The 27,046-nt window shown below is 40.0% G+C and overlaps 1 protein-coding gene across 8 annotated transcripts in view; it reads right to left on the reverse strand.

The window, feature by feature from the left end:
* Positions 1 to 262: 262 nt before the first annotated feature.
* ZMIZ1 (zinc finger MIZ-type containing 1) overlaps positions 263 to 27,046 on the reverse strand; it is a 345,320-nt gene continuing 318,536 nt past the window's right edge. For 6 of the 8 annotated variants that reach the window (XM_084290257.1, XM_084290252.1, XM_084290253.1 and 3 more), the window contains 10 exons: positions 26,677 to 26,863; positions 23,121 to 23,331; positions 21,804 to 21,909; positions 21,083 to 21,243; positions 20,697 to 20,764; positions 18,671 to 18,739; positions 17,878 to 18,125; positions 14,840 to 15,003; positions 8,788 to 9,036; positions 263 to 4,864 (listed from right to left, as the gene is read on the reverse strand). In XM_084290257.1, coding sequence (XP_084146383.1) covers positions 4,757 to 4,864; positions 8,788 to 9,036; positions 14,840 to 15,003; positions 17,878 to 18,125; positions 18,671 to 18,739; positions 20,697 to 20,764; positions 21,083 to 21,243; positions 21,804 to 21,909; positions 23,121 to 23,331; positions 26,677 to 26,863 — 1,571 coding nt within the window. In that variant the 3' untranslated portion in view covers positions 263 to 4,756. The remainder of the gene's footprint in view (positions 4,865 to 8,787; positions 9,037 to 14,839; positions 15,004 to 17,877; positions 18,126 to 18,670; positions 18,740 to 20,696; positions 20,765 to 21,082; positions 21,244 to 21,803; positions 21,910 to 23,120; positions 23,332 to 26,676; positions 26,864 to 27,046) is intronic. The other 2 variants (XM_084290259.1, XM_084290258.1) reach the window with 1 other exon arrangement.

Genomic DNA, 27,046 nt, shown 5'->3' on the forward strand with positions numbered 1-27,046 from the left:
GTGCCTATCAGCAAACCTGAACTTGTAATCTCTTAGTCTGTGTCTCTTCCACCCTGGTTCATACCTTTTTCCCTTCCTGTAACAAGTCCTGCTCCCTGACAAGTGGCATCTTGTACAAATAACTTTCAAATTAACACACGAAGCAGGGAGGGAGTAGGGGAAGTGGGGCATTTCAAAAGAAACTGAAAATTTACAAAGCAGCTTCCAATTAGCCAGACCTTAATTTTGCAAATTTATTTAGGAAAAAAATTAACATGAGCAAATGAGAATACCTCAGTGTTACAACAGAGTATATAAATGTCTAGCAATAGTCAAATAATTTGATCTTTAAATACAAAATAACCACATGAACACCTAATATACAGGTTTCATCTGAATACATATTTATTAGATAAATATTAGGTTGTCACATCATCTAACTACATACAGTTTTGCAAGACTAAAAATCACAATTATTTTTTCTGACCAGTTTAAAGTATGAAATGATTGCATTGTACTGTACATACAATGTACAAACAAAGACAATGGCCGTTTTTGCATGTTACTTCAGATTGTACTTTTTTTTTTTTTTAATTCTCTTCTGATCGTGATATCAAAAATTGTACAAAGTATGAATTTGGTTACAATTTTTTTTTTTTTTAATCCCCGTATTCTTCTTCATTATTTCTGTAGCACCCTAAAAATACACAGGTGATAGACTAGTACACGTAAGCTAAATATTACATGTAGATAAAACAAAACAAAACGAAGGATCAGAGTATATTACAGAAGTGAAGGTGAAACAAATGCTGAGACTCCACAAACGCTAACAAACAGGATTCATTTTCCACATAAGATGGAGCTTCAAGCTTTTTTTTTTTTTTCCTGCGAAATAAAAACAATGCACATTCCAAGGAAAATGAATGCATTTCTGTTAACATGTCTCTATTTGTCATTTACATATGTACAGATGTCCCTTGAGTCTCCACTGCAGACATTGGCGTGTATCTGTCAGTCCTATAATAATGTCTTGGCAGCAGAACTGTAGATCTCTGTGGGTTCTTTCCCAGATGAACTTCCATAGGGAAACAATTAAAAAGTAAACAAACAAAAAAAGAAGAATAAAAATACTACTGGAATTTCATATAATAATTAAGCTTTAAAAGAAATGACTGTGATTACCCTATTTGCTAGTTTTTTTTCTCTAAACTTTAATATGGCAGTGAACAGATAAAAAAATAACTAAATTTTCATTTAGAAGCTTTTTCATACTGAATCCACTATACAGTACCTGATTTTAGCTGACATAGTTTTAAAATTGTCTCACATGTCCAACATTTGGGTGATGGGTAAAAATCATATTTTATCTCTTAAGTTCTGCTCGGAAACCAAATGTTTCTCTAAGCTTAAAAATGTCAATCATCCACTTTAATGCTCTATTACTGTACAAAGCAGATGCAAACACTGCTCCAAACATATTGCTAATATCTATGGAGTTTTTTCCCTTTACTCTTTCCAACAGGTACTTTCAAATGATACATTTTAAATACTACCAGTTAGCAAAAGGTCAATCCTTAACATACCTGGTTTAAAATACTAACGTTGTGTTGAAGAGAAAAATAATTTCAGGTGACTAACACAGCTGCTCAGGAACAATGGAGGGTGGAACATTAAATAAAATCAATTAAAAAATCTGAGCAACCCGTTCCAACTAGCAAGAAATCTTCTTTATTCCAAAACCTATGGCTTAAGAAACTCCCCCCTCCCCCTTGAAAAAAAAAAAGAATGCCAACAAACAAAACAAAACAAAATGAAAGAAAGAAAAACTCTAAGGGCATAATGTCAGTTTATCATTAGCCACCCCTGCAAACGACTTCAATAACTATATAAACAATGCAGCAAAAATACAGGGGAAAACTACTACAGTCAAACGGCTACAAAACACATCTGTAACTGAAGAACGGTCTTTCCTAGGAGTTGTGTGATAGCAGCACCACACCACAACCATATTACCATGTATTATACCAAGGTATCTTTAATATTCTGCAGAGATCCTCTACAGGTTGTCAAGCCTACATAAGAAAAAAGACACTTCTAAGCAGAATAAAATATACTATACTGTTTCCCTCCCCACCCGCCAACATCCCTATGTGTTCGAGCGCACCAGCTTCCAAGGCTGGAACACCAGCATAGTGATATAAATAAGGTACCTTATACGCTTGCTGCTTGCCTTAGTGCATCTTTACCTGTTCAGACAGCTGGTCCTAGGTGTTCTGCTCACTTGGGCAAAGGAACAAAACCCCTGCCACTGCCAGCCCACAAGTACCCACACAGTCGGTGAACATTGGTTGGTTAGGTGGTGGTTTTGGGTGTTTGCCCTAGGCAATCGCTTTTTACTATGTTTCCATGACAGAGCTGGGCCCTGATTGTCCAGGTACTGCCTGACATATCAATTCATTCATCACATAAATGGATATGAAATTTGGGCTAATTTATCAAAATAAAACGGGAAAAAAAAACAACAAAAAAAAACAAACCAACAACAAATCTCCCTTATTCTGTTAAAGAACCCTCAATTTTCTTTTTTAAAAAAGGACCCATATTTTTCTTCAGACACGGTATTTAAAAACACCAGCAAAAGTATAACCAGATCATGAAAATGTTGAATATTATCAAAGACAATACTAAAATATTCACAAAGATATTTACAATAGCAATTCTTAAAATAATTGATTTTGCATAATGAACAGCGCCTTTCTTAAAAAAACTTGAAACAGGAAAAATATAAGTGTGGGACCATCTCTACATAATATGTTTGACAGATTCAATACTCCTACTGGAAAATAAAAGAACTAAACCGCCATTTCCTTTAATATCTACAGCAAGGTGCTGCTGACTAGCATATATATATCACGACGCATGTACAGCAGTAGTGGGAAATGTTAACAAAGAGCAAAATAAAACAAAAACTGCAAAGAATTTACAAATATGACTTTGGTGAGAAAAGCAAATCCAGAGTTGTAAGCACAGAGCATGCCATTTACAGCATTGCAAACTAAACACAAAGGCCTAGGAAGCTATCGAGTCAGACAGGAACAAACAAAATTTTGTCTGGCACTTAAGTTTAAAACGCGTTGTGGCGAGCAAATAAAGGTTATCAGATTGGGTCTGGGATGAGGAAAGGAGTAGGGTCAAGTTTGCTTTAGTAACAAAAAGAAACTAAAACAATAACTGTACAGTGGGCAAAAGCTGAAATGTTGCACCACAAGGGCAAAGTTGGCACACATGCACTTCTTACACAGCTACTGTACATAATTTATAAGAGAGAGAGACAAAGAGCACAGAAATGGGCACAGAAGCAATAGGAAGCTCATGCAGGAGAAGCAACCACACGAGAAGCACGGATCACAGGGGCAAGACAGTGATTGTGGCATCAGGGTCTCTTGAGGGCAGCAGCATTCTACCAAGTTACTTTTTCTCCCCATGCCCATTCCTTCGTGAGAACAATCTCTTTCTGGCAGCTGAAGTTAAAAAAACAAAAGGAAAAAAAAAAAAGAAAGACTGAAAGAGGAGAAAAGGAAAAGGCTGAATTATTTGTAACAGTCATGAAAACAGAACACAAAGCAAAACAAAAAGGAAGCTGTAAAATGTCTGTCCAATTTCAATGCCCTTTTTGCAAGCTGATTATTAAAAATAATTATGCAGATAGCGATGTTACTCTCCCCCTGTCCTGCCATGATTTCCTATCTGCCTTCAACCCAGCTTGTCTTACTACGTATTGTGCAATACAAACAGTGACACAAACACTCAGGAAGCCAGAGGCTGTAGGTAATAATCAAGAGTATTTGGGTTTGCATTCCCCCCTCCCTCTCTTTTCCATGGAATACATGGCAAAAAGACCAGTTACGACAGTCTCAACAGCTGGGTGTTAGCGCAGCCACAAACAGTACTGATTTCAAACCAAAACCACAAAAAAACCCTAAACATTGAAAACATTTTTAATTTTTCCTGTGTTTCCAATTGGTGTGTTTGAACAGAGGAATCCTTTGCAAAGAGGTGTTTAAGATTCCTGCACTTTTATAAATCCAAACACACGCGGCTGCAGCCTGGAGATGCTCAGGACTCTGTTACTGAAGACTTATTTACTGAACTGCTGTCTCCCTCTGATGGGCTTGTATGTCTTCCCTATCTTTGCCACTTGACTGTATGATTTGTGCTTTTTGGAGCTTTGTAATGTGTTTGTGTTCTGCTTTTTGTGTGTAGCCAGGACAAATACTCCAACACCAACCTGTGGTTGGAGGGGGACAGAGGGGAAGTGGGGTGGAGGGAGATACAGTTTCAAAAAAATGGAAGAACATGCGTTGGAAGGACACTCTGAGACAGGTCAATTAAAGACAGTTCCATTTTGTTGCCTTTTCTTCCCTTGCCAAGATCGGTTTTTGCCAAGATACTTCACACTATGTTTATCACAGAACTCTCTCTCTATAGGATGAACAACAAACGGGGTTTCCAATAGCTGCACAACTGTCTATGCTTCGTTGTGATGCGTAGCACGGCAGACTCTGAGATTACTGCATTTTTTGTCTATTTTTTCTCCCGTCACTTTCGCAGTTTTTGAAGCTGACAAAAGCAGTTCTAAGATGAAGAAAGCAGGGAGTGCACCATTGGATCAACTTGTGAGTTTTTTCTTCTTTTGTGGAAAAGGAGTGTTAAGATTCCTTGCTGTGCAGCCACACACGTGTGAACAAGTGAAAGGGATGGGGGAATACACATAGTTTCAGTTGTTCTCAAAGAGAGACAGAAGGTCATCATTGCTATTGCTTGGCAAGTCAGGAGGATCCAGGTACGAAAGCAGCTCATCTGGATTTGTGAGTTCTGGAAGCAGCTATAAAATATAAAGATAAAAGGAAAATTACAGGTAACAGAAATACATTTGTGCAAAGAGGGATTAAACACCACACATTCCTGGAAACTGGCTTTCATATTAATATATCCAAATAAGTCTGAAGGCAGTATCCCTGCCTAACACCCTAGGATGATGTAGTATCCACTGGTTTGTGCAAGTCAATTTTTACTTATGAATTACATTATCATCTCATTGAGGGTTTCTCAATCAACTTCCCCATCACAAAGCTCATCCATGAACAAAGTTTATTTCCTGGCTAGCAATGCGGAAAAAACTTTGTGATAAATGCTAGTTATGTACCTTAGTTTCATATAAAAGGCTGAACCAGGAAAACATATTTAAGCTTTAAAGCAGATCAACACCACCAGTCAGATCTGACTCACGCAGTGACTGCTTTATGCCTGCATCCTTACACAAAGAGGCAGCCCTGTCCCTTCCTCATACACTGAGTCACCCTGTGACGCCTCTGCACACTGACGTCCCTTCTGGGGCAGTCAGAAGGATCCAGAACTCATCCAGGGCTAAAAATAAACCAAAGAAAAAAACAAAAAGCAACAACAAAAAAACACCCCTACCCCCCCCCCCCCCCCCCCAAAAAAAACACAAAAAAACACCCCTCAAAACAAACGAACAAAAAATAAACAACTCCCCCCCAAAAAACAAAACAAACAAAAAAAAAAACAAAAAAAAAAAAAAAAAACAAAAAAAAAAAAACACAAAACAAAACAACAACAACAACAAAAAAAACCCCAAGGAAGAATACAGGGTGAGTAGTGACAAGGCAGGTAGATGAGTCCTATTTCTTTCCGTGATGTTGATGGGGACTTGGAGTGTTTACTCAGCTAAACCATTACATGTAATCTGAGACATTTTAAATGGTCAGGGGCACGGCACCCCATCCAACAGCAGATGCACTGATCTCCACAGTATTTTGAAGTATCAAAATAGTTGTGATTCTTCTACTTGTATTTTTACAAATACTGTATTTCAAATAGAAAAATTCATTTTTCCAAGCATCACTCAGATTCTTTTTGATCTGACAGCTAACAAGCACACCTTAACTACTAGATTTTGTAAAAGGCAATGTTTTCTGGTTTATTCTGCATCTCACCAGGGCTTGGTGAAAAGTAAAAGTGTCATATTTTAAAAATGACAGGGAAGAGTTTGTAATAAGCTCCCTTTATATTCAGCGTTGCGTTGAGGCCAAGACAGAAAAACATGGACTGATTTAACAAATGTAACAGTAGGTATGAGAAATTCATCTTAAGTTGTTTTATGTTGTCAAATACTATAAAACTAAAAGCTTGACTGCATCACATTTAGCATGCAAATATTATATTTATATGCTTCTATTACTCCTCTGAAAATGCAGCTTCATCTTCTAACATTAAATGGATGAACATAATTTTAAAATAAGCTACACATGAAATGTAGAAGAAAGTTTATTACTTCCTAAGTGTTTTAGAAAAAAAAAAAAAAGATGCCAAGTTTACATAAACAAAATGTCCCAGAGGAATGTTTTCTTAAAACACCTCTTTCTTTTATTCATAGCTAAACTGCTGTTGTTATAGCACTAGACTAATGATAAGGCAAAATGCACTTCACCTGCTATCATAGTTTTTCTGAATATCTAGTGTGGAAGACCGAAAGAAAATGGCAGCCTCGCCAAATGTTTAGAAAGAAAAAAATGTCTGAATGTATCCTACAGATCTTTCCAGCTCAATTGTTAAAAATCTATCATAATGCCTCTGAGATGCGATTCTTGTATATAGGGGATTTCTGTTTTATTTTTAGATAAGTGAAAGTTATAAACAATATGCTCAGTATCTCTAAGGATTAAGTCTTTAGTTTTGAGGGTGTATTTCATATGAGGGTGTATTTCATATGTTGAAGCAATGACAAAAATTTGGGATTAAAATGTTTCTAGGACTAGGACAAAAAACAGAATCAGCCTTTTTTTTTAATTAAGGCATAATTTAACACTGTGTAAGGGGTGGAAAGGGCAAAGGGGGTGGAAATTCTGAAGAAGAAGGGTATTTGAGAATGCCAGTGTGTTCCCAGATCCCCTCGTGCAGGCCTGCGAAAGGCAGGGCCCACCTGGAGCCAGAGCTGGCCCTGTAGCCCGGTGCCTGGCACGCTGCTGAGTGAAAAGCCGAGGGCGCAGCAGGAGCTGAGGACGCTGAGCGGGAGCAGAAGGGAGGGGGAGACGGGTGGGGCAGACACCAGGGGATGTGCTGGGCTTGGCAGAATTTGGAGAGGTGCACCCGGTGCTCCTGAAGCGAACCCTTCAGGGGTCTAACCAGGGCTGCGAGCCTCGGGCCTCTGCTGTGTGGTGTGAGTCATCTTTGTGTGTATCAGGTGCGTCCTTCTACCCAGGTTAAACCCCACAGTGCATGACACTGAAGCACTAGTGAACGATCACAACCGTGTCAGCAGGCAGCAGACTCAGCTGCCTGTGGTGCATTCCCCAGCTTGGTTTCAGCTCACAGATAACGCCACATGGTGCCTCGCTCAGCCTGGTTCCACAACACAGCCACCAGAAGTTAAACCCGCTGAAATAATATTTCCAAGACCTACACTCACTCCCCCCCCGTACAGCACTTGCCTCCTCGTTCAGCTAAGACCATTTCAGTCTCCCATTGAGTCCAGCATGCCTCCATCAGCGATACCCACAGTGCTATTATAAACGTACAGGCTTTCCTACTTCGCTTTTCACCCAGGAGTATGTGCCTGACCCGTAACACCATACTTTGTTAATTAAATACTTGAAGAAAAAAATGAGACTATTTCACCTATTATTAATGTTACTCCTACAGTCCTTAAGGGCAGAGACCTCTGGTTGCCACTTGACCTCCCAAGGGATATATGTGGCCGTCACCACGCTATGTGACAGAGCAGCAGCCTCCCTCTAGCAGGCAGATGCTACTCCACAGAGAGCTTTTTGCAGTGACTGGAGCATCCCTTCCTCCCTCTCACCCCTCTGCGAGGCTGCCTGACGACACAGTGCTGTCGTGTGACAGGGAACATGCACGTACACAGCAACAGTAATACAGATATAAATCTGAGGCACAGAGGTGAACACTTCTCTCAGAAAACTACATTGTGCAGCAGACTTTGGACCAGACAGAAGATACAAGTACGGGAACGCATGACTCAAATGAAAATCTAGCCCTAGCTAAGAAATTTAGATTTTATGAGGTAGGTAGGTGGTTAACCAGAAGGATGCCTCAGATAACTCATTTCCAGCAGGAGGGAGCAGATGGTAGGACACATCACTTTTGGCCTTAACAGCAGGCTTATCTCTGCTTAGTCATGAGCTGCCCTCCACCCTGGCTACGGAGGCAGAAGACATCCTCATTGTTTACTTTCCCATCCGCAACGCCAGCGTGGCACATCAGAGGAGGGACGCAGCGAGCTGAGGGAGCAGCGTGGTGGGCCTGCTGAGGACCCCCCAGCCACACGCCCTGGGGCCAGTGCGTGGCTTGCTGGGCACTGCGCAGCCCCAGCCTGGACTGTGTGTGGCCACCTCCTTCCTCTTATCCGGGCACAGCAGCGGCTGCAGGGCCTGGGCTTGCACACACGCGAGTCCCTGTCCAGTGACGAGGAGGATGGGGAGATCTGTCCGAGCAGGTGCCCAACCTGCTGTCTCAAGGAACACCTGCCTTCACGCTAGGAAGAGGATACGGCTGGCACGTCATGCAGCTACTTACAACAGAAAAGTTTCCACAGCAAGCCAGGAGCGCCCTGTCACCTCAGCGGCAGCGACTACACCCATGTACCCAAGCATGAGACGATGGCATGTGCTGTGGAAGCGGCTCCCCGTCCCCGCGCCCCCCCCGCCCTCCCGCCGCCATGTCAAGCACACGCTATGGCAGGCAGATGATAGTATGACACAGACTTACATCCAGCGAGGGCTCCGGCATGTCAGGTGCTCCCTGTCCACCAGCCTGACCCTCTAAGGCTGAGGAGGGATTAAAGGTCAGGTCACTGTGTGGATGGTTGCCAGAAGCGGCCGGGGGCGGCTGCCGGGACTGCTGGCTGGGAGGCCCGCTGTGATGTAATGGCTGCCCTGACTGGCTGCTGGGGTGAGGGACGTGCAAACCTTGCTGCATGGAAGTATGGGACTGATCAGTGCTGCCGGGATGAGGGATCTGCGGAGGAGGAAAAAAGCAGGAAAAGAAAGTGAGGCCACAAGGTACAGTGCTCGCGGTGCCTGACTCTGTAACCGCATGTTAAAAGGAAATAACGTAAATGAATTAAAAAGACAAAAAAAAAAAAAAAAAGCGCAATTGGAAAAGAAAGCTCCATATCCCAATGCCGGAGGAAATGTTTCGGCTTTTTGAGGGTTATCTGCAAAGGGGAAATAAACATGTTGGGTTTGTGCTGTTGCATTTGCTTCGTTGTGATGTGGGAAACTTGACGTGACCGTGCAAAATAACAAACCCCAAGGAGGAGGGGAAGAGGCTAATGGGCACTGCTCAGCATAAGCAAGGCAGAGCTTTTCCCTTAAAAAAAATTTCCATGAATGGATGGAGAATTTGTTGAATAATGATCCCCATGCCAGTAAACTGATTAACTGAGAAAATGCATAATTTCTGCTTGGATTCTTTATTGGGTAGCTTGCCTGACGCTGCTGCCTATTCTTGTTTCAGCTTGTTATAAACATCTGGCAAATGCCAGCCCTTCCCTACTCCTCCTCTCCCTTTTTTTTTTCCCTCCTTCTTTTCAGAATGCAATATGCCTTATAAGGGCTGCAGATTTTCTTAGCTGATAGTCATGAGTTCTGATGGCTGAAAAGAACAAGTGGGCTCAGTTAGCAAAGCTCTCCAACCACCAGAAGAGCTGCTGGAGGTGGCTGCGTACCTGCTGACATCCTGCCTGACTGAAAAGTACTGTGCATTAGCTTAAACTTAGCACAGACCATATTACATAGTATATTTTTACTTTAAATTCATGTCATGGGTAAGTTTTCTAGCAAAACCTTAGTATTTTTTTTTATGTTTGCTACGGGGAATATACTACCAAACCGTATACATATTCCAAACCCTATTAGGGAAGGATGGTGGAAAAAAAAAATCTTTCTCACATTACAGAGAAGCAACAAAAATGCACAAGCCCAATTTTTCCTTCTGCTGCATGTCACCTTTAATGCTAGGGGACTCTGGGACTTGACCATGGTGCCATGAGAAAGAAGTGTATGAATGCCTCAGAACCGGTTGTCTCATGTTAATTGGGTATATGGAGAAGCAAAAAATGTAAACATTTTTTGAGAAATGCTACATATTGCCACAAAGTGGAGCTGAAACAAAAGAACAGATACATACAACAACAGCATGAAATTCATCCAGCCAAGCCAACAGAAACTAGCAAAATGCTATGTCAGCATTGACCCTTTCATATCACTGTAAACTGCAAGGTTATTTTAACCTCAATCTTCAGTTTTGGAAAGTGAAAGGGAGGTTATTACAAAACTTAATAAAAACGTTCCCACAAAACTTAAAAGAAAAAATCACAGAAACAAGCATTTTTTAAAAAAACATTTCTCCACTCTCATGAAAACTGACATCTGAACATTGATGCATTGGGACACTCATACTTGGCTACATGGAGATCCTTTCCAATAGTTTGGTAGGCAAGTTAATGTAAACGAGCAGGATTCTACATGTAATGTTGTTCTGGGGGCTCTTCCCCATGTGAGAGCTTAAAATAACTGTTCTCAAGTACTGATGCACCCTCTTCAATCCATTAGGGTCACAGCTGGACTACTTGAAAGGTATTCTGTAACATCATCGTTGTTACCTTATGGGTAAACTTGTGCAAAATCTGCCCATAGACCACAGCTTAACGTAAATAAATCTGCAGCCTAAACACTTTGCAAAAGTCCGAGCGAAAGTAGACGTCTGTCCAAATGGTATCGTTTCCTTCTTCGTTCATTGAGGACACGTGCAACAGAAAGTGTGCAAATTAAGAAAACTTAACAAAAAGTAAAAAGCAATTTAAGACAGTGTTGCTTAAGTGGGAAAGCAGTTTCCAGAAAACAAAATAAAACAGGATCACCTTGAAATGTCTCATAAATGTATCCCCAAATGCACAAGGCAAGAGTCACACTGATATGTTAACAACAATAATCACTTAAATCAAGAGGCATTCATATGTTTTCAGACATATTTCAAAACATAAACAGGTTAGAAATTCTATACTTTTACATAGGTAAACATAGGTAAACATGACATAAGTATTTAGTTGATAAGGCAGTATCTTGGGCCCTGAAGATAACTGTTGGATAAGCAGTAATTGTTCATTACAAGACTGAGGGATATTGCTTTTAAACAGGCACTGCAGGTTCAAAGTCTGCCTGACAGCGTTCTATTCATCCAGGGAGAAAGCAAAAAGCTCAGAACGTCAACCTTTTTCCATTTGTATTCAGCTAACTAATGGTAAGTTTGCACTGGTACAAAACCACTCTGAACAATACAACCTGTAGATCTTCAGCTTGTGTCTACAACTCTCCTTGTTTTATTTTAAAAGCACTAACCTACCTTATGAAAGCTGAGTCTAACCAAGTTCCCTTTACCTACACGGCAAGGAAATTCCGGAGTCGTTTTTTGGAGTGTAAACTGTGGCACTCTTAAAACATTTACAGACTGTAAAAGGAAAGTTTATAGCACACACAACTACATCTTCTGTTTAATAGCACAAAACAACACAACTCTTTACGAGGCTAAGAGTGACCTCTAGGAGTGCTGAGATGTAGAACAATGGGACTTGCAGGCTGAAGAACAATATTCCGTTCATCTTGGAAGAAAATTGATAGTGAAAAAAGATCAGAAGGTTACGTCAATTGTTTATACATCTCTCCACTCCAGAGGTCACAGTTTTACTAACTCTTTAAGCTGAGCTAAATGGCAGAACCACTGAAAGATGCCATCCTGCCCTGCTGCTCTTCTCTGCCACTCTTCCGATACATTTTTCCTTTGACATCAGATGCATCCTTGCAGATATGCAGTGAACTAAACTGGGGAACTATTGTATATCGAAGTTGATTTCTTTGTTTTCCCCCTGAATTAGTCTTCCATCATGTCAGTAACATTATCCAGATCATTTCATGGCTGTAGTAACTTCTGTTGGTGTGTGAGAGAGGAAAAGTGAAAACAGAAAGAAGAGGGATGACTTCTTTCCCTAACACCTTAATGTTTATATGAAACTATGGCCTGATCATCCATTGCTCAGTCATGTACCACTTCTTACACTGTCTTCAGTAAACAATAAGCTAGAATTAATTCTGAATTCTTGTTTAAAACTTGCTCACAATTTCTGAGAACATAAAAAATGCAGTTGTGACAGCTGTCTTGCACTAACATAGTGCAAACATTTGTTCTATAGTTCTCAAAGCATTTTACACTGGGTATTACTTCTATGTTTACATAGAAGTAATAGACATAGCTATGAAACATAGCTATGTCTAGCTATGTTTCAGATTCTTCTTCTCATAAGAGTGGACTGCTAGTGCTGACAGAAGATGGTTCTGACAATCCAGCCCTTTGTTACCCAGCCCTATCTACACTGGAGAAACACATCTGCATTTTCTGGAGTGACCTACAGAGTGTGTCTGGAGTGACCAACTCTTCCTGCTACTATTATATGAGAGCAGGCTACCACATAAATCTTCAGAATGGGAAAATTAGGAACTTTCTCAGCAGCATTCAGCTCGAATCGATTTCAGTTAGAAATAGACCTCTGGTCTAGAAGGACCAGACATCTCCTGACTTGCCTTTTGGACATGAAACAGACAAAGTGAATAGTAGATGAAAACAAACTATATCTTGTATGTGTAAAAAAGAAAAACAGAAAGCCAGACAAGAGTACAGACAACATTGTGAAACCTTAGTTTAATTATGTAATGTGATTTATAGTTACTTTCATATAGAGGTGTCAGTCTGAAGACATTGAGTTACGCAGTTCAGAAGTATGTTAATGGCATGTGTTTCTCTAAAAGCAGAAATTTTAAAGTGACTTTCCTCGAGTCTGCTACCAACAGTTCATTTCTGAGAGAGAAGAGAGCAAGAAGGAAAAAATAGAAGAAGGAAAGCAGAGACTTTGTAATACTGAAAAAGCTGAGCAGGAGTACTAACTAAGGAGTCCACAAATGTGGTCTAAAGACTTGCATGGCCAAATTGGCAAGGTCAGTCTAACTCCCTTGTGCTACTAGACCTGAAAACTGATACTTACTAGGGAAAATCACCCAGTGACATAAACCAGATGGAGCCTGCCACTTCCCTTTCCCAAACAGCATACCTTGCATATCACGATAGATGAGGGAGAAGTGAGGCAAAGGTTTACTTTAATTGCCAGCTATTAAAAGCACGTATTAGTTCTGCTACAGACTGGCCCACAGAACCAAAAATCTAAGAGGGGATTTGGGCAAATGTTAATATAATTCTGCAGTATGTATAGCTGTGAGCAGCTTTTAACTTTGCTATTATCTGTAAGGAGTCCAATTTTCAGAAAGCCACAGATTCTTCACTTTCATATTCAACCACTTCAGAAACTTCACCGGGGCAGCTACTATAGCAAAGGTAAAGCAGTTACTGATGGAGTGGAGATGTAGGTGTCATGTAATGGGAGGCACAGAAGAATTCCCTGTGGCATTGATTCAAAGGACAGCAGCTGTGTGCGAGTGGTTCAGATTGGTAACAGTTATCCTCACTGTTGTACGGTTGGTTCTGATGCAGATAATTCAGACTACTCATTAAACTCGGTATGTGAAATTTGCCGAAGTAAAATTAAATTTACAGCGTGCTTGTTCTGTCCTTTATTAGCCTGTTATGTGGTAAAGTTGTTACAGTTTCTGGACTCTTTGCAGACAGTCATCTTCTTAGTTGGGATCACTCCAAGCTATACTAAGAACTCTCTCTCTGCTCCCTTCCTATTTCTCACCATCCTCCTTGGAAAACCCACTGCCAGCTAGTGGAGACATTGACTGAGTAGGCTTTTGCTAAGCATCTGCTACCACATTTCCTCATTACATTTTGAAATTGTGCTTTCTAGTACTCACTAAAGACATGGCACAGATGACTTATCAAGTTAAACATCCTTCCTGTGCAGTATGCTATACAGCCCCTGCCCTGTAACTTAAATGAATATAAAAGAATACACACACACACACCACACAGAGTTAAAATAGGTGATTAGCCATGCCTAAGAATTAAATTCTGGTTGTAGCTTTTCTATCACCTAGTTGGTGCAGTACTACATTTTCTGGACATAAAGTTCTGTATATAACCATTATATACAGAACTTAAAGTTCTGTATATAACCCTTAGTGTATTGAGCAAGCTGTTTTTCTAACACATTTCTGCCTCTCCAACTGAGACCTGAGGAACTTCCATTTTTTACATCTCTTACATTGATATACCCTCAGACCAGTGGCAGCATCCCTCCTTGAAATCTACAGGTTTGTCCTATTCCCAAAAGCCTAAAGGTGCCTTTCATTCTACTTGTGTAGAATTCTCTTTCAATATACTTTGATGCAAATTTTGCCCTCAGGGACAAAGCCAGGGAAGATACTGTCCCTACTTTGAAGTCAGTGAATGTCTTACAAGCTGTCTGCTGAGGATGGGTATTCACAGACTCTGCTGGCCCAGGGAATGAACGCTAGTCTTTTTAGGTGTCACAGCAAAGCACAATGATTAACACAAGCACACCGAGCCAGGTTGTCTCTTTCAGGTAAACAAGCTTAAACAACAGTTCAAAAAACCTCAAGAATGTCTCTCCACAAACCTGAAAAGGCCAAAACTTAAAAATGGCATCTCTGACAGCATTTCTCAGGGCTATTCTATTTCAAGAACTGCCAAAGCTAGGAATCCCCAAAGAAGTAAGAGCAGATCACAAAGTCCTGAGGATTGCTCCTTACTCCCACAAAGAACGTTCTACGTCTTCAGCGCCATTACTTACAGATTCCTGCATGGGGTGACTCAGAGGTTTGTCAAGAGCTGCCATACTGCTGGGCATGTCTGGGGGATGTGACAGCTGGGGCCCATGCATGAAGTCGTTCATAGACGTTCCACCAGGATTCCCGTGTGGAAAATCAAAGTTACCATGACCTTGGTAACTGTTGCCTAGAAGAGAAACAGATATTATACGTATGATTTTTTTTTTCCTGACACTGACTTTTCAGAGTCTCTTGTAAAAGCTGTGCAGTACCACATCCTCCTTGCATAGCATGGGGAAACAGATGCCGAATGTGGTGGCAATGTTGCACTCCCCATTCCAAGAGGCAGCTGGAAGAATAGGGAGGAAAAAATGTCATTTGACTTTCAAATACTGGCTACCGCTAAGAGTATTAGGATTCACTGTAGCAGTTCACGTTCGTTTTAAAACTCATTGAAAACTGCTGACACTGAACAACTGTTCAGTCACTGCTTAAGCAAGACAAAAAGTCAAAGGAATATTAAACTCTATGGAATATTTGCATCTGGAAGTATCACAGTGAAACTGTGACTCACTGCCCAAGCACAAATTATATATAGGACACCTGCGTTATTTTTATCTACGTTTCTATGCCCTCAGTAGGACTGTAGTATTGCTTCGGTTTCTGATGAAGCTAACTGACAGAGCGGTATCAGGAAGTTGCCACAGTACCAGTTCATAGCACAGCATCTTTTTTACCTCCTCTTCTTCAGTATAAACAGGCAATTTCCATTAAGATAATGCAGAAGAGGCCTTCTTGTCTAACTGAGATTTTTGAGGTAATACTGCTTCCTTCCCAAGAAACCTAGTAAAATTCACTTGACTGTCTGGAAATACATAATCAATTTTTCCCTTCTGGAAACATATCTATTCTCATTTTCAGAGTTACAAATTGCCTCACTGTATTTAGTGTTTCAGCCTGTGGATATGCATTTTTGTAATGAAAATTAGTGAATTTTTGAAATCTACCTAACTTTGGACAGAAATTATGTTCTTCGAAGCACCAAAATCCCACATCAATTCAGACTAAATGATCTGGATTTAACTCTGACACATTTACCATTTAGCAAAAAGCCTGGGGCCTTCTGCTGATCTTCACAACAAATATTGTATGGCCATTACCAGAACATTTTGATCACTTCCACCTCAGCCCTATGAGTGTCACCTTAATTCTTAAGTAAGCATGTATCAGAGTACAGGGAATTTAGTCTCCATATTCTTTTCTGTTCTGATCCCTCTGTTAACACTTCCACCTGAGATTCTGACTCTGGTGGTTTGTTTGCTACAAAGAACAAAACTGAACTAAAGCCATGAAGCTATTTCATGTAAGTGACCAAACTGGATGATGCTGAACTCTGAAATAACAGAATAGCTTTACAGCTTGCACGGAGAGCCTGAGGTTTCTCAGCTGAAGTACAGCAGCTTTGAATGCTTGAGTCAAGAAGGGAGTTCAACAAATTCAAGTAGCTGCATCACTGGCTCTTCAGCACAGCTTCATAAGCAGAAGTTTAATCTCACAGGAATAGAAGTCATTAGCCATGTAAGAGTATTTCTCAGAGAAGTCGGACTTTGATCTGTCATGTAAATACCGCAGAGCCTTACTAATTCTCTTTTTGTTAATCTGCAAACTGGATAAGTCTCACAGAACGTAACTGCTCTTGCCTTGCTTCTCAGGAAAAATTAATAGCAGGGAACTGGCACAAGGTCTTGTATTACCAAGTTCTCGCTATATTTACAAATTATATACTTCAGTATACTTACTGACATAACCAAATAAACAAACATAAACCACGGCAGTAATAACACTATTATTTTTTGTAGAGTACTGTTAATCAGAGGACATTACCTAATTCTAAACACTAAGTTTCACCACACGTACCGATGGAGAATGAAACTATGAGGTAGTGTACGCAAGGATTTACAGGACCTACAGGGGATGGGAGCGAACTAACAGTCTAGGCAGCAATTGCTAAACAAACCCTACAACCCAGTTTACTTGACTACTGTGTCCATTTCCAAGTAAAAGAGCTAGAGAGATGATGAAGAAAGATGGTCTGTTCTCATGCTCTGACTGCATTTCACTCCTACTTAAATACAGAAAAAATTGTGATTCAATGCTCTTGGCTTTGTTATAGTAATCATTCATCTGTTTGAAAACCTGAAAAGTTTTATCATCTGTCATCAGTTTTGCAGTCATTGGAGCAAATTAACCATATTTTGCATGCAAGCGACATTTTTCTTCAGATGCCTGCAAAAAGCACATATATCACCTTGTAATCAATTTGGGGATTCTGATGGTGTGAACAGTTGGTCTTTTCTCAGAGCTGAACTGAGTCATATCACATTACATGCAAAAGGAACAGTCTCTGGTTTCATATTTTCAGAATTGTCACTAATTTAGTTATTCACAGTATACCAGTCATTTAAGAAGTATTTCCACTGCTTGGATTTAGTTCCACGTTTCTCAAACCGGCAACACTGGATACAGGATCTCAGAAGTCATTTTCTAATGCCAAGGTGCTTGCAAAGCAGTTACAAGTTCTTGAAAAATCACCCACTTTCTGGGCAGCCTATGACATGTTAACCATCTGGCCACACGTTAAACTTGGTGGACCAAGTGGCAGGATTAATGAGTCAGGTTCGCTGCTTTGTAACTAATGTAGCATCAGAAGCCTTTCCTTGAATAGAGGGACAGAAGGAAAATGGACAGAAAAGACAAAGAGAGATGCATACTGTGGCAAGCCATGAATACATAAGGGAACATACAGTGTCCATTGATTCAGGGAGCACCACATGGCAAGAAATTCAACAATCACCGATTTCCTTACTAGAACACATTTTCCTCTAACCAGATGAATCTTAAATGAAAAGTTTAATGCAGAAGTTCAGAACAGCAGCCATATACATTTTACTTCCCTTATGAGTCTTCGTGAAAAGATGCAGAGACATAACCGGATCACAACGATGACTGCACCATGACTTCTACAGTGACAACTTGTAGTGCGCAAGGATGTAAAACTAACCTTGGTTACCATATTCAGTGGAGTTGTTGCCTCCTGGAGGAGGTGGGAGGGATGGGTAAGGTGACGGCCCAGGACCCAAAGCTGCAATCATCTCCATCACATTCGGCATGATCATCTGGCTTGGACTCATGGTCTTAAATCTTTTTGAGGGAATACCATCTGGATCATCTTTGATGTGAATATCTGACTTTATAGGGACTGGCCTCCAACTGCAAGTTGGATCAATGGTAACTTCTTCAAACTCTGAGCTGCAAAATAATGTGAGAATTCTATCATGTAAATTGCTCTTTTTTTTTCCTCCTATCATTTCTGTTGAAATTTTCATAAGGAACCGCATGGTAATAATTGTTCTGAAATGCTCTCGTGTATACAACCTCATGATCTTTCACTCCCCAAGTGTGTGCTGCAAGCAAGTTTTAGAAAAGGCAACTCTGAGAGCATATGCCTGTTTTCATCCACACAATGAAATCCAAGCATATCTGTGGTCTACTCTATATGAATCAGCGGGACTACTTCTAAATACAAGAAAACATTTAATCCTCCATTCTCAGTCTCCATTCTGCTTCACTGATGAGGCTATCACCGAGAGAAGACCCAAAGAAGATCTATTAAGTAGAAGGAAACTGACTCACTCTATCATTAGCTATACTCACTGATATTGCTAGCACCACCAAGGAGCCATGAAACTGAACACTCAAGTTGAATCACTAAGTTCTATTTTGGCATGACTGTCTCAGCATTCATTAACATATCTCCTAATTACTTAGTCTTGGATATCAGAAAATTCACTTACTTTTGTATAGCATTCAGAATACCCCACATGTACTGGTCAACCTCCAAGCCCTCCAGCAGAGCGGTTTTACTAGGAAAGAAAAAAAAGAAAACAACCATCCCTCCGTATTAGAATATCTCTGCATGTGTTGGAAAGAAGGATGGAAGAAGGATAGGTTAGTGATGAAATCAGCAGACTGGGATCCACGAACTTACTATCTCTAACACATAATTAATAATGACATCGGACAAACAGTTTCAGTTTTACATCTGCAATACCAGGACAATAGATTTTAACACCAAATATATGAAAGAAGGATACCTGCATTTCTATGTATCCACAAACTCTTTGCATCTTTTAAATTGTTGTTTTTATTGAATTGTATTTCAGATTTATAGTCGTTTCAAACACAGCAAATCTCTCCTGTGATCATCACCTCGAACTACTATTTTTTCAAATTGCATCTTTGCTGTTTTTTTGAGCTACACTGTAATATGTCTTCAAAATAACTACATAGTATAGCTGTTTTACTTAACACCAGCACAGATGGGGACAGAACAAAACCGAATGAGAAATGATTTAGTTATGTAGGCACTAAGATCTGAATGCAGATGCTCTTACATACAGGTGCTCAGACTTAGAGGAACAGGATGAACATTTTGACTTGAATCTGCTAATATGTAAATTAAGAAGCAACCAGTATCTTTAATATATTCTACTCTGATTTTTAGCCAAACTTGGAACACTGAAAAGGTTCAGGTAGTTCAGAGAAAGCATCTGCACCTTAGGATAGCTATGAATCACAGACGTTCATTGAAAAAAGCTCATCTCAAGCCTGTGATGTTCTCAGAAGCAGATAAAATGGACAATCCCCACTTCTGTATATAGCTAACATTAGCTGACACAGGGATTCAACTGGAGACTTGCAGAGATGCTTGCAAGTTGCTACAGCTACAGATGCTTGAGCTAAAGAGCACTGGCTCCTCAGCTGAGGCTGTAACAAACTTGTAACCCTGTGGACTGTAGGTTACAGACACTGAACAGGCTTGCAGACACTCTGAGTCTTTCTGCTCACTTAAATGTAAGGATGAGTCATCTGTGACCACTTCAAAGCATTTTTTTTTCTGTTTCTTCTGCAGTACAGTAGCTCTCTGGTCAAAACGTAAGGCTGAAGGTATGCCAAGGTATCCCTATTTTTCTTTAGGCAGTTACTTCAAACTTTTGTATTCCCCGCTTCTTGGAAATATTTTACCTTCTTAAAATCAGCCTTATTGTGAAGTAGAATCCTTCCTGCTTTCTGCCCTCACCTTAATTTACACTTGACATTGACTTTGGAGGATTCAACTTCATTTCCTACCTACGTACTGGAAAATGATGCAGTCTCCAAAGTTCCCATTCTGCTTGAACACAGCTATTCACTGCATACCTATGTGACTCAAAGCACAGTACTTAAGACAGTTATCTGGCATCCTTACACCATCAGGCTCAGCTGAATGCCGACCTTTTTAATATTTATGTATTTGAAGTTCATTAATTTGGGCATTACAACATGAAAATTATACAAAACTAACTCCAGAATAGGCTACCCATCCTTTTATTATGGCATGTTGCAATCTCCTTGTTGCTTATACTTCATAATCTGCAGGAAGACCAATTCCCAGTTCATTAGTTTTATGTAGATATCTGCCTTATCACTGCAAATATTTGAGCTTCCTTTGAACTCTACACAATACAATGATAGCCTGATGAGAGCTGGCAGAGTATGTATTTTGAGATGTGAGAATATGTATGATGTGAGATATATATGTGAGAAGATATACTGTTAACTGTTTCAGAATTTCAAAAAAAAAAAATAATCCAGGATGTTCCCTGAATTCATGCAATATCACTACAATTCTCTTGGGACTTAAAGTAAATGTAATAAATCTTTTTTTTTTTCCCATTTTCTCCCTTCCAAATCCATTATCTTTCCTTCATAACCTTAAATATGATCTGAATTTGGTCAAATCATCTACACCTGCATTTCATGTAGGATGGTTGCACTTACTTGCATACTGGACACCTCCAAGTTCCTCTTTCGCAGTTCAGTTGCAAGTAAGATTCCAGATCAAAGCACTACGTATCAGAAAGAAACAAAGAAAATAACAACAAAAAAGAGGAAATCAGGGGAAAATACTGTATTAACTGATTCAGTCAGACAAAAGTACAACTGCCATAAAGAACCCTACTAGAACTAAAACCTAAACCAAGTAACTTACTTTCTCCCTCTACACTAAGCATATATATTTGGTTATTTATGTTGATAGTCAAAAAAAAAAAAAAAAAAAAAAAAAAGAAAACCCATTTCATTAATCTCTCTCTCTTACAACAACCAAGCAAAAGGTAACAACATGTGGCTGAAAGAATACTGCCAGGTCACTGGCATCTACTCACTTGTACATGCTTGCAATCATGACCCCTTGCTGGGAGCTGAATCCGCCGGAATGTGATCGGACACTTCAGAGACACTTTAATAGCAGTTTGCTCTACTCCATCTTCCCCGTTTAGTGTCGCATTACCAGAGGATGCTGCTACACTACTGAAGTTCCTCTTTACTGTTTAGGAAGAAGGTATGCATATGTGTGAGAAAATACACATGTACTTTAAATTCTGATGTAGAAATCTTGCAGACCAACACTTCAATCTTTAAAGGACACTTTAATGGACAATTTGTTCACGTAAGTCTATTTTGTGTCATTTAGAATGCTATCCTTTACAGCAAACCATCACACACGTGTTTCAGCTGTATCTTCAACTATAAGAAGTGCCATGCAAGCACTTAAAGCAGCCCAAAATGAATAAAGAAGGATCTTTCCGTGCAACGATTTTGAGTCAGTGAGAAACAGATATGGGGTGAAAAACAGACATCCTCCTGTGATGGAAGAGATGTCATTAGGGATTAAACCTGCGTTTTTGGAACTTTGTTACCCCCACCCAAACAGCCCTCAACATTTCGGTATACCAAGGATTTCATCTATGCATGTGGCGTTCTGGAAATTCTTGACAGTGCAGCTAAAAGTTTTCAACAAGCAAGCAAATCTGGTGCAGAAATAGCTTATCACAATTGAACGTAGGATTCTGGAAAGTCATCACCCACACAAAAAACAAAACTCACTCTTAGTGATACAATGTTCTGCTGGGAGGAGGCGTTTCTTTAGTAGACCTTGAAGCACGGAGCGAACTGATGGCCGGTGTACTAATTGCAACACGAACAAGTGTGACTGAAAGAGAATGAATTTTGTTACCACAAGAACCAAACACATATGCTACATATACTGCTGAACAGAGTTACACTGCTCCCTTGGACGCATAGCTTCATAAGAATCTAATGCATAAATATGAAAGCTGGTGTTGCTCTGCTGAGTGCATACATGCCCTTAGGGATATACTGAGCACTACACAGTATTTTGTTCTTTGCTCCCAGAGTGCACATTCCTATGTAACAGCTTTAAAAAAAAAAGTAAAGATATTCTGCATTTTCTTTTTAATATTCAGAATAAAGTGGGCTGATGTATTTCATCGCTGACATCAAGACTTATTCTTAAATCTGATTCTGGATTCTTTGACACAGCCTACCCTACCTGCCCTTCGACTCTGTCAGAAGTTGCACAATTTGCTACTGATGTATTGGAACTCACTGCATCTTCTTCCCCAACAGAGTCCTAAGAGCTTGTTGTGGATTCACAGGATGCTGCCCCTGCTCTTAGACAACAGATAAATGGTACTATGTAGAGAAACATCAATGTGAAGTAAAGCAAAATGGGTGAAAGCCTTCTTGTCAAAGTGCCTCACTCTGTGACCTTGGGAGAGGTAGAAGCTTGCTTTCTTGTCAGTGACAACAGAACAGTTAACAGCTCCAACTGTAATGTGTGCAACAATCTGCATTAAAAATATAGGACTTGCCCCCGAGATCATCTACACCACAGAAAAGGAGAAAAAGGAAAGCTGCATATCTACACCGAACCATGGGATACAAGTTTTTAACCTTAATGTCTTTATGAAAAATCATCACCACCACCAGTGATGATGGGGTTGATGTTATCATGTCAAACCAATCGCAGTTTGATACGGTAAGTAAATGAAATTAGTACTGGAAAACATTCCACACTACCACAGTCTGCTTCCATATTAAAATCCTTCAACCACTGTGTTACACACTAAATAACTAGAAGATCAAACTCCCATTCTCCCCTAGTCCCCAAGTCCTTACAAATATATCAGAAGGACAGCACTATATTCTGCAGTAATTCTGCAGCAAAAATTTCAGTATTAGTACTCTGCCTGTGTCAACACCATTAAACAAGCACCTTATCAGAAAAATCCATGGGAAAAAAATGAGAGGAAGGCTTTTTCAGCTAAGGCAACATTTGCAAACTGCACTAAAAAGCAAAGTCAGCATCAGCAGCTGCAGCCGCAAGCTCAATGTACTTACACAACAACATGCTGTGACTGTAATTTGAATCGTGTTTCTTCCTGGCTGGCAGACATGCTTTAGGTGCAGAGGTTTATGAGATGTCTTGTTGTCACCACGTTCGATGGTAAGTGGGGTTGCATTAACGCTGACCTGGACTGAAGCTGGCCAGTTTGTGTTCATTTGTCTGTCTTCATGGTGATAGCACTTGAACTGTAATTCCAAGTCAGACCTGTACAACAACCAATAAATCTTTCTTTTAACTTTTCTTTCACTTTGCAGAAGGAGGTCTTTTTGATGCTACGAACATTTTTTCACGATGAGTCAGCCTATTTTTCTCAAATTACTGCCAATAAAGGATATAACATACTTTCTTCATAAAAGCCCTTAAGAGAAGCAGGTCATGATGAATTAAGGATGCAAGCATACTACAAAGATGCTAGTATTGTACACTTCTAAAGGACTTTCCAGGTGAACATCTCAAACCACTTTGCAAAAACAGACTGCGGAATGATCCTGCTGAAAGAAAAACATCAACGTTGGACAGGTCTTTCCTGTGTGTTACAGTTAAGAATATCAAAGTGATGTGCTGCAGTAGGATGTGCAGGACAATTGTGGATCCTTTGCTATTTGAGAGTATTTAAAAAACGTTTTGCACAAATGCTTGTCAGACATAATAGAGATATAGGTAATCCTGCCTTGGAAGAGGTAAATCAACTAAGATAAAATGACCCCTGCTTCTCACTGCCTGTGTTTCTGTGATTCCAAATTAACACAGCTGTGGATTAAATCTACCCAATTTAGAGCTTCTTTCAGAGCATGACTCCCTCCCACCTCTCTAATAATAAATTCCACACACTATTCAGCTCCTCAAAATTAGTTTTCTAACACCTCCAAAAAAGGGAGAGGCTGAGACAAAGTTAATCAAAATTAAGTGCGTAGAGACTATGACTTCACAGTTTCACACACGAATGTTAGCGCTGTGTCAGAAATGAGTAATTTGAAGATCTTTAAAAGAACATGAAGAACTGAACTGAAATGCTGGGATTCTGCTGTTCAAGACAGCTGAAATGTTCTGCCCAATGTTTATCTGTTATGCTTGAAAACCTAGGTGCTTTTTTCTTCATCTTGCCTGAAGGAAGACATCTTTGTAAGACCCATGAGAAAAAGATCATGCAGGAGATCATCACTTTAACTTCAATTTTCCTTTTTCAGAAATAAAAATTTCATTTCTGACTTAACATAGTCTTTTCTAGATTTCAAAACATCAAGACTTAGTACTGGACAAAAGCATGTTTTTTAATAAAGAAAAGTATAGAATACAAATCACCTAACCTTTCAAAAATAATCCATCTAAATCAAGTGTTCCCATTTCCCCCCATCCCCGCCCCAGTATTTTACTACCAAGTTTTGAAAGCTCTCTCTGCACTATCTACTAGAGATTCTCACCTTAAGAGAACATGCAACAATCAAACAAACCCAGAGGAAATCAGACGTAGCACCTATAATTTAAAAAACAATCCGAATTTGTCCATTCCTGACAGCTCTGGCCAGGTCTTCTGAAAGCCTCAGAGTGGGGACAGAGACTCACGTTCCTAGCATGCAGCCCCACAGTGGGACATTGTTAATAACTGAGCGGTGCTAAGACTGAGCCAGCTTCAAGGCAACATTTTTCTTGCCTTCAATCTTCTGCTTCTCATAACCATGAAGAGTTCCCAATGGGAAGAAAAATAGTTGCACTGCTATTAATTATGGGTGTACACGTGAGAGGTTTTACCGAATATTTTAACTGGCAGAAAAATATTCAGACCTGGCTCGATTCCATCATTCTCTATAAAAACAAAATCCATCCACACATGTGACTAATTCATTTTTTTGGAGTCCATCCAGCCCTGAGGTAAATTTGAAATGACTTCATTACAGGACCATCCATTCTCCCCACTATTAACAAGCCTTTCAAAACAGCAGACCTGTACACGGTTTACCTATGAGTCTTCATTAAAATAAGTTTAAATAAAGGCTATGTGTTTGGTGAGCTAGGGAAGAAAGAAAGAACAGATATTAAGAAACAGCCTCATGCCTCAGTGCAGCGCTATAAATCTACTGAATGAGCCAGCACAATCCCCAGTAGTGATTACTTATTAATAAGAACTGGCAAATAACTGCCAAAACTCCCTCTGCTTCTAGTACTCCACGATAATGAAATGCAAGTAAGCAATAACTGACCTCAAAGTTAGGTGTTAATTATTGGATGTGGTCTGTCTGAAATCTCTCTCATTTCTAACCCCCAGGCTACATCAGGTTAGGAGAGCGTTGCGGCAGCAAATGACTCCTGTATCCTGCATCCAGCCTCAGCTTTAGAGACAGAGTCTGTCCCAGGGGCAGGGAACCCAGCTCACCTGTCTGCCACCCCTGCCCACCATGTGCTCTCCACACCATAAAAACAGAAGCCTCAAATGAATACCAGTGAATAGGAAAAACAGCCTTAAATGGAAAAAAGCTGAAGCTACCAGTTATCATTCCCATTAAGGCCAGGGGGCATTTGATCTAGGCTCAGGAAGAAACTGAAAGCGAGGCAGCCATAATGGAGAATGTGCAGAAGATGCAGTGTTTTACCACCTCAGCAGCTACACCTGTAAAACAACCTCTGTACAAGATAATGAGAAACCAATCAAACTCCACAATGCACAGAAACAGGTTCAAGTAATTTCATAAGAAAACAGGATAACACCCAAAGGCTTTCTGAGAAAAAGAGAATGAGACACAGTTATTCGGAAGTATTTGAAAACATGCAAAAAAATGTTCTGATTGTAAGTTGATCTAAAGTCATTCCATAAGTATGATGGAAGCAGAACATATCCTGGAATCACTTATGCAAATCTAAATTAAATATAGTAAAGTAACACCTAGGAAAACTATTCCTCTGTGCCGGAAAGTAGTAGTACTTGCTGTAACTGAAAAATAGTAGACTTTGCACATGAAAAGCTATGCCCCAAATATTTCTGACCCATCCTTACTTGTGGAGTCATAAGAGAGGCGGAATGTAGGAAGTCAGATTTAAGCACTTATCTTTCTAACTGATTTTACCAAACCTCTAAATCAGATCCTTCTTTGGTGTGTTATTTTTCATTATCAGACGCTCAACCATGTAATTTCAGCAGAAACTAACAGTCCTGCATAGCTACTCCTGCAGCCAACATTTCACAGGCCACAAGGTACCTAAGGACTTCAGAGTCTCCTCCACCAAAGTTTGTGCTGGTGTTGGTCATGGACATCCTACACTTGTTCTAACCAGAGCAGAAACGATGCTGACAAATTGACTTTTCAGCCACTGTATGCTATCCATGTACTATCAGTAAGGGGACACAACATGCATTAGAAAACATTTTAGTACGTGTTGTCTCTGTGAGGCAACAGGTGAGTTTATCTGTGAGTTTTTACAAAGAATTTTTCCCAGCTAGACCATGATTTTTCAAATGAAATTAATGGTAATTTCATCTGGCCTGAATTAAGTCCATCTGGCCTGCCATTTCTCCATCGCTGGTGCTAGACTTCCTCACAAGAAGACTGAGCTTACCTCCACATCAGCGTTTGATGAACAGTTGGCCGTAAGTGAAAGACATGGTTACTGACTGCCAGGTTGTGTTCCAGCCGGAAGGGCTCCAACACAACACCATCTCTCACGGGAAATGTCAGACGGAGCTCATCATTGTGGTTGGCTGGGATCGAAGAGGGAGAGAAAGCGTGAACTTTCCCTTTAGCATCTGCAGTGCAATAATAATGTGTATATTTATACAGAATAGTAACAAATGGCACAGTGATCTGCTACTGGGTTTAACTTAGCAGGTTCATACACACACAAAAGAAAATCACAAGTAGCTAAAAGATCTAACTGATACAAGTGAAAGGCTCCAGCTGATAAGCATGACAAACCCAAGTCTTATGTT

The sequence above is a fragment of the Netta rufina genome, assembly GCF_964035555.1.
Source record: "Netta rufina genome assembly, chromosome: 7".
In the NCBI taxonomy this organism is placed as follows: Eukaryota; Metazoa; Chordata; class Aves; order Anseriformes; family Anatidae; genus Netta; species Netta rufina.